At 34.9% G+C, this 7877-nt stretch overlaps 1 protein-coding gene across 3 annotated transcripts; it reads left to right on the forward strand.

Annotated features, from left to right (window-relative positions):
• The first annotated feature begins 22 nt into the window (after positions 1 to 22).
• On the forward strand, positions 23 to 6883 carry LOC127172028 (PDZ and LIM domain protein 2). 3 transcript variants are annotated; one of them, XM_051121065.1, is made up of 10 exons: positions 23 to 335; positions 458 to 609; positions 3097 to 3160; positions 3317 to 3372; positions 3446 to 3515; positions 3835 to 3914; positions 4427 to 4563; positions 4669 to 4744; positions 4866 to 5085; positions 5403 to 6883. In XM_051121065.1, exons 1-9 carry the CDS (start codon positions 243 to 245, stop codon positions 5059 to 5061), a joined length of 924 nt encoding a protein of 307 aa, XP_050977022.1. In that variant the 5' UTR covers positions 23 to 242; the 3' UTR covers positions 5062 to 5085; positions 5403 to 6883. The 3 variants fall into 3 exon arrangements, with proteins under 3 accessions (XP_050977022.1, XP_050977020.1, XP_050977021.1); XM_051121063.1 differs by having other exon boundaries at positions 4866 to 5057; XM_051121064.1 differs by having other exon boundaries at positions 3449 to 3515; positions 4866 to 5057.
• Positions 6884 to 7877: the final 994 nt, after the last annotated feature.

The following is a 7877-nucleotide window of genomic DNA, read 5'->3' on the forward strand; positions in this document are numbered from 1 at the left end:
TCTGCAGGCTTGATTCTGTTTACTAGAAGGTGTAATCAGCTGAGAACATCATGTGCAGATGTTCATGGGTGGTGTTGACTCCAGACGTAGCCTCCATATCTCTAAGCTCCAGAAGAGCTTTAAAAATACACCATAAACAGGGCTGACCCCTTTAGTCTTACTGGCACCAACCAGAGTAAACACAAGCCAGTTTTGTTGTTCTGAAAGAGCATTTAAATTGAAAGCTTGTTTGTGGCAGACAGATGACATTTCAAGTGAATTTGACAGGTCCACCACCATGGGGTTTTCGTATCTGTGGAGGAAGAGACTTCAAGATGACCCTGACAGTCTCAAAGGTGAGTTGAGCATATTTGGCCCACTTTTTCTTAGGAACAAAATATTGAAAGTATTCAGCATGAGATGCCTTTGATTTATGGTGTGTTAGGGAGCTGTGAGGACTTGCAGTGTGTTTTGACAGGTTTGTGAAGGTAGCCGTGCAGGTGATGCTGGGCTGCAAGTGGGGGACGTTATTTTGGAGATTAATGGTCAGGATACTGGAGCCATGTTGAATATGGAGGCTCGGAACAAAATCAAGACATCTGAACATCAGCTGTGGCTACTTATTGAAAGGTGGTAAAATAATTAAAAGCTTTTTTTTGCAGAATTACAAATGGTTCCATCAAAGGCGTGGAATTTAGTAGAAACAAAAGGACATGTCCTTACCAATATCCAGCGACTACTACATTTTCTCTAGCAATAATTTTGATCAAACAATAATTAAACACATGTAGCCATTGTTGTGATTTTAGCTGCATATGAAATGGGTCACACCACTGATATTTCCTAGGAAGTTAAATAAGTGCACTTTCAAGGATGTGCGTGACATGTGTAGAGTAAGAACTTGAAAGGTAGCTGACGTGTTTAAAACATGCCTGCACAATTCAGCTGAATGATAGTGTTTACCCTCTAACTTTGTTGTTATACTGTTTTGTGTTCATCTGCTTCTTCCATTTGTTCTTACATTGACTGTTACTCTATATAGACTAATACAACCACATAAAATGATAATTTCTCAAATATCTATTACAATATATACTGATAAATTGAACATTAATTTCAGTTGTATAAGATGACTGGTACTTTCAACAGTTTTTCTATTCAACTGTCACCAACTGCATTGCAGTGGTCAAATTATTTAAAATACAATGAGGTAAATTCGATGCACAGTGTTTCCATCTAACATGTATTTTAAGGTGCAGCTCGTCATATTAATGGAGTGTTTATCTAGTTAGCAGTAAACCGGTTACTTCACCTGAGTATATTTGTGTTGAATGTTGTTTTTGGAATGGAAAACTTTATTTTTTATTTGGAAACAACATACTTCTTTCTCTTATTTCAGTTAGTGTCATAAAACTTGCTGACAGTGTCGTGAAGTTACGAAACAGACAAACTGAATCAACCCCGATAGCACACGTACATCGCAGAGACATCTATTTGATTTCTGCATTTACATCTACAGATGTCTCTTCACGGCAGATGCTTTCCAGATCAAGTGATCTTTAACAGACATCTTGCAGACGCACTTGTGCTATTTGGCAATAAAGTGGGTCATTTACATTGGAAGCGCTCCAGTTCATTCGATCGTGACTTTGATCATTCAGATCAAAATATCCATTCATTTTCGAATTTCGACATTGCTTGTAATTACTTTAAAAGCAGGTATAGGTGGGTGAAACTGAACTCCAATCAGATCATATCGAATCATTTAATTTAGGTTAGGGCGTTTGGAGCGCGTATCGCGAATCATTTGATTGAGATCGGAATGATGGTTCGCGAATCACTATTCACACCAGATCTCGGATCGTGACTCATTTGATTTAGATCGGAATTTCGGAGCGGGATCGCGAATCTTTTGATTCAGATCGGAACTTTGGAGTGTGAATCATTTTAGATTGAAATTTTGGATGGGGTTTGCAAACCATTGGATTCAAAATCGTGACTTCGAGTGCTAAGGCGAATCATTTGATTCAGATCTGGACTTTGGATTATGTTTGCGGAACATTTCGCGAATTAAATGATGCATGATCCATACTCTGAAATGGAAATCTGAAATGGTTCGCGATTCATTCAGATCAGAATTTCAGAGCGCAGGTCGCAAATCGTTTGATTTAGATTGGAATTTTGGAGCGGGTTTGCGAATCTTTTGTTCGAAACTTCGAAGCGCGAATCACTTTATTTCGATTGAGATTTCGGCGTGGGTTCGCAAATCATTTGATTCAGATCAGGACTTCAGAGTGGGCTTGCGAAACATTTTGCAATACACGCTTCAAAGTCACGATCTGAAATGATGGTTTGTGAATCATTATTCAGATCGGATCTTCGGAGCGGGTTTGTGAATCTTTTGATTCAGATTGGGGCGAATGAATAGAAATATATAAAGATATGTAGAGATGCAGTTTTCACAGTTTTAGAATGAACACAGTTTTGCATAGTTTCCATATATTTACTTGTATAAAGAAATGAGAGGTTTAGGCCTATGTATGTGAAACAGGATGTTCATCAATTAAGATATATTTTCCTATATTTTCGTTTGAGTAGGAAAGCAATCCAAAGAAAACATCTTTAAAACAGAAAGAAAGGTCACTTACAAAATAAGATTTGGTGAACATTTTACCAAAATTTCCCTTTGGGTACATTGCCAAACAAGTGAATGGCATATTCCTCAGAAGAGTGACAAAAACAGCAACTCACTTCACTGACTGATTTTACTATAATTACATCCATAACCTTTTTGTGAAATTTGGATTAACTCAGTAATCTGTTGTTGTATTGGGCCTACTACTGAGAATTTGGGATAAACTCAGCAAACAAAAATGGGTTCTAAGAACCTTTTGCTAACGTTCCTGTTATAAAACAATATTTCTGAATAGTCTCTGAAGGTTCAAAATATCCAGTTATTTAATATTGATTTAAAAATGTTTTTGTATGTGGACATTAGGAGAACATTCCATTTCAACATTTTGTAAACATTATTATTAAAAGTGCATGTTTGCAAACACTGTGTGTGGTGCTTTTTCACTGAAACCTGGAATAACCTAGTTTCTTATTATTTTACAGACCTGCAAAAACAGACGTCATACAGCGCTTCGGTTACCTTGATCCAAGACTTCCTGTTAATTTGGTTAGTTATTCACACAGTTAACTGACCAGCGCTTTGTGAACATAAAGTTAATGTTAAATGTTGCTACAGAGATGCACCTTGTTTGAATAAAATTTGATGTGTGGAAGCGATCCTGTTTCGTGTATTGAAACTTCCTGCTGTTCTCCTTCATCCCAGGAACACTCAGTCCAGCCAAAACAAACCCATGAGTCAGTACAGGGCCTGTCCAAGAGGTCAGTGCACCAAAACCATACTGAGACGTCTTCAAACAACATCACATATGTTTCACATTGTTCATGTGTTCAGCAGCTCTCAGAGCTTCAGAGCCCCACTGGAGAGAAACTATAGTCCAGAGCAGCTGAAGCAACATGGCAAGGTGGGAACATGCAAGTATTAATTTTACATGGTTATGTTTGGCTTGAATTCAAGTTGTACTTTTAGTTTAAAACCATAAAATGGACATAACCAAGTCTTTTGAAAGCTTTGCTGCCATCTTGTGGTTCTGTAAAAACAAAAAAACAAACAAAAAAGCCTAATTTGAAGTAATAGTTTTCAATCCAATATTCATTAGGCAGTGTTTGCCTTCAATTTTAAATGACAGTGAGAAACTAGATAAAAAGTGATTTTATTTTAAGTTTTTTTTTTTTTAACGTATGGTTTTAGTTAATAAAAATAACCTTGTTTATTGGTTGTAGGTGTCCACCACAGGACATAACTCATCTGCATCTGATTGTATCCAAACAGCGGTGTATGAATCACAGACTACCAAGAAAAAGTAATACCAATAGCATGTTTGAAATACTACTTACTGCATACTTCACGTTATAGACATACTATTCATATCCGTAGTTTATAGTGGTTCACATATTTTTATAAATGGGATAAAATGTAATTTATTCTTGTGATTAGAAAAGCTGAATTTTCAGCAACCATTACTCCAGGATCAGTGTCACATCATCCTTTAGAATTCGTTCTGTTATGTTGATTTATTACTCAATAAGCATTTCTTACTATTATGAATGTTACAGTTAATATTTAATATTTTTGAATTATATATTTACATTTAATATTAATATTTTTATGGAAATTATACTTTTTTTTTTTTTCAGGATACAAAAAATGGCATTTATTTGAAATAGAAATCTTTTGTAACATTATCAATGTCTCTACTGTCACACAGTTTAATGCATCCTTGCTGAATAAAATTATTAATTTCTTCCAAGCATAGCTCATGCCATTTTATCCCATACTTGTTGAACTTACAGTGTTGTTTGACTTTTGTCTCAGCATAAGCTTTAATTATCCAGTTTGGAGCTACGGGCCTGTTGACCCTGAAGAGCTGATGAGAATCAAGAGAAGACAACTTCAACCTCAGGAGCCCAGACAGTCCAACACTTTCAGAGTTCTACAGGAAGGACTAGAACGTGAGTGTTTCATTTCACTGGTTTCATGCTTATATTCATTCTTGCATTCAAACCTTTTGAATAAAGCATAAGCGCACCTCATAAAAACGCACATGAATTGTACAGGAATGTCACTGCCATCTGGAGCGGTCCAGCGAAGTCAAAGATTTCGCACTTGTGAGAGATGTGGTTACATAATCGTGTAAGAACCCTTCAAAAAAGCTTATATTTTTCCCCATCCTGCCCTTTGAAAGAATGTTGAAGTGTGTGCCTGAAACGCATGAAGATCAAACACGTTTAGCTCTCTGTGTCTCCTGACGCAGAACTCAGGTGGTGAAGATCAGAGAGAGACGCTACAGGCACGTGGAGTGCTATACCTGCAGGGATTGTGGTTTCAGTCTCATGGAGCAAGGACATTTCTGGGTGGATGAGGAGCTGTACTGTGAGAAACACGCTCAAGAGAGATGCCAGACAGCCAGTGGCCTTCATTTACCACAGGCTCAATCAAAACACTGGTGAGGAGCACTTGAACTCAATTCCATGGTTAGTATGTTCATGTTTTAGTATATTTTCAGCATTGTTTTACTATAATTGAGCTACTATTGTAGATTTTATTAATATTTAGATTCAGTTTAAATATTTAACTGACCATATTATTATTATTGTTTTATTTTTTTAAGTGTTTGTTTAATTTATTTCAGGTAACAAAAATGTTTGTTTATATACTAATAATACTGGTTTTCAGTAAGTGAATTTCATAGACCATGGTCATGATTTTTAAGGATGCTTTCTAAAACTTTTGTAATAGTGGTGAACTCACCTAAATATTCTGTCTTATTTTATTCTTTGCTACTCAAAAGGAGACGTGATCTCTCTAACCAATGAAAGTGGATGGTGAACCACTTTGGATGGTGATTATCAATCTCCAAAAAAGGACAAAGAAGCACCATGAAAGCAGCTTAAACAGTCCTGAAGTCTTCTGATGCCGTACAATAGCTTTGTGCGAGGAACGCATTGAATTAAGTCATATTTATTAAGGGGACAGTTCACCCAAAAATTACAATTTCTGTCATCATTTGTGCTCCTGGACCACAAAACCAGTCATAAGGGTCAATTTTTGAAATTGAGATTTCTACATCATGTGAAAACTGAGTAAATAAGCCGAGATACAACTACTTGAAAATCTGGGTGCAAAAAATTGCATTTAAAGTTGTCCAAATGAAGTTCTTAGCAATGCATATTACTAATCAAAAATTTAGTTTAGATATATTTAAGGTAGGAAATTTACTAAATATCTTCATGGAACATGATCTTTACTTAATATCCTAATGATTTTTAGCATAAAAGAAAAATCAATCATTTTGACTCATATAAAGTATTTTTTGCTATTGCTACAAATAAACCAGTGCTACTAAGTGGTCCAGGGTCACATTTATTCACTTTCATGTTGTTCCAAACCTGCATGGGGCTTCTTTCTTTTATAGAACACAAATGAAGATATTTTGAAGAATGTTGGTTACTAAGCAGTTTCGATTCCCATCGACTTCCATTGTATTTTTTGTCTATACTATGCAAGTCTCAAAACAGTTTGGTTACCAACATTCTTTAAAAATAGCTTCTGCAGAAGAAACTCATACAGGTTTGGAACGACATGAGGGTCACTAAATGATGACAGAATTTAGTTTTTGGCTGCTAAATTATTTCTTTATTGCACGTATTCTTAGTCCTCTCTAGAGGGCACTATTTTCTCATGTTTCATTGCATTACAATAATTGAACACCTGCAGTTTGAGACTTTGAGCTGTGGCTGATGATCTATGCTTTCAATAAATGTCTGGCATCTTTGAGAAAGAGATGACATCACTGGAATGCATCCCACAGCTATAACATAGAAAAAAAAGAGTGTGGTATTACATGAATAGCAAATTACCTCAGTAGCCTGCAGTCTGACCCGATTGCATTATGTAAAGGAATACACTGAATAGAGAGTAGTTCGAGGGACGTGGCCTGTTGACTTCCACTCCCCATGCAGAAGTATGAAGGCCCTGAATGACGGGTTTCAGGAACAATACAAACTCGCATTATCCTCACAAAGGACGTAGTGTTTGTTAGCGTCATGTTTATTATTAAAACCCTAAATGGCAATGGAGATTCATCAGCAATGAATGATGATGGCTTTGCATTAATACCTGGTGGTTTGTTTACCTAACTGTGGAAAAACAACATATTAATGTACAAGTATGTATTATTAAACAAGCTAAATTTATATAGCACATTGTACAATGCAGATTCAAAGCAGCTCTGCAGTAATAAACAGTGTTGATGTTGCAAAATTCAACAAATGTCTTCAATTTCAGATGTAAATCAGCTCTATAGAAGCACAGACTCGCATATCTCTTTTATGTTATATTTTTTTTAATAATATGGGTGGCAGTGTTTGTTTCAGTGTCTTAAATTGCCTATTTCTGTTGGTTTGCTACATATGAGAGTGAGGAATGTTTCATTTGCAGTGTTTAGTAAAACTCTTTAAACTCTGCAATAAAAAGGCAAATGTGTGTTCCTTTTTTCATGAACAATGAGAACTGGTCATTTCCAGCACAACAGTTCACTATAATTGTAGCTTTGTATCACAGAGCTCTACAGTTAATGTCTATATTTAGTCATGGGACATTTTAATTACACATCTCTATTAAACTGTCATAGCTGAAAGGAGCATCATAGAATTATTATTATAATCAGTATAATAAAAAAGGTCAAAAGTCACAGTACATTTTTTTACACAGTTTTTCGTAAAACGTTTTCAAACAAAGATTTTTAATGTGTGTGTGTGTGTTTTTTTTTTTTTTTAAAGAAGTCTCTTCTGCTCACCAAGCCTGCATTTATTTGATCCAAAGTACAGCAAAAACAGTAAAATTTTGAATTGTTTTTACTCTTTTAAAAAACTGTTTTCTATTTGAATATATTTTAAAATGTAATTTATTTCTATGATTTTAGAGTTGAATTTTTAGCATCATTGCTCCAGTCACACGATCCTTCAGAAAACATTCCAATATTCTGATTTGCTCAAAAAAATAAAAATATTATGTTGAAAACAGCATTTATCTAAAATAGAAATCTTTTGTAACGTTAAAATGTCTTTATCATCACTTTCAATCAATTTAAAGCATCCTTGCTAAATAAAAGTATTCATTTTAAAAAAATTTATTTCCTGCTCCTCAAAAAAAAAAAAAAAAAAAAAAAAAAAAAAAACATAAATAAATAAATAAATAAATAACAAAAAAAATGGTATGGTGTATAATGTTACAACAACTTTTTATTTTAGATAAATGCTGATCT

Source organism: Labeo rohita, chromosome 10 (genome assembly GCF_022985175.1).
Source record: "Labeo rohita strain BAU-BD-2019 chromosome 10, IGBB_LRoh.1.0, whole genome shotgun sequence".
In the NCBI taxonomy this organism is placed as follows: Eukaryota; Metazoa; Chordata; class Actinopteri; order Cypriniformes; family Cyprinidae; genus Labeo; species Labeo rohita.

Bases quoted from the DNA above. Each gene is read 5' to 3' on its own strand.
- LOC127172028 (XM_051121063.1), top strand. From the start codon at position 243: ATGACATTTCAAGTGAATTTGACAGGTCCACCACCATGGGGTTTTCGT. The intron at 3,516-3,834 runs GTGGGAACATGC...TATTGGTTGTAG, and splicing joins AGCTGAAGCAACATGGCAAG to GTGTCCACCACAGGACATAA. The intron at 5,058-5,402 runs GTGAGGAGCACT...GCTACTCAAAAG, and splicing joins CAGGCTCAATCAAAACACTG to GAGACGTGATCTCTCTAACC.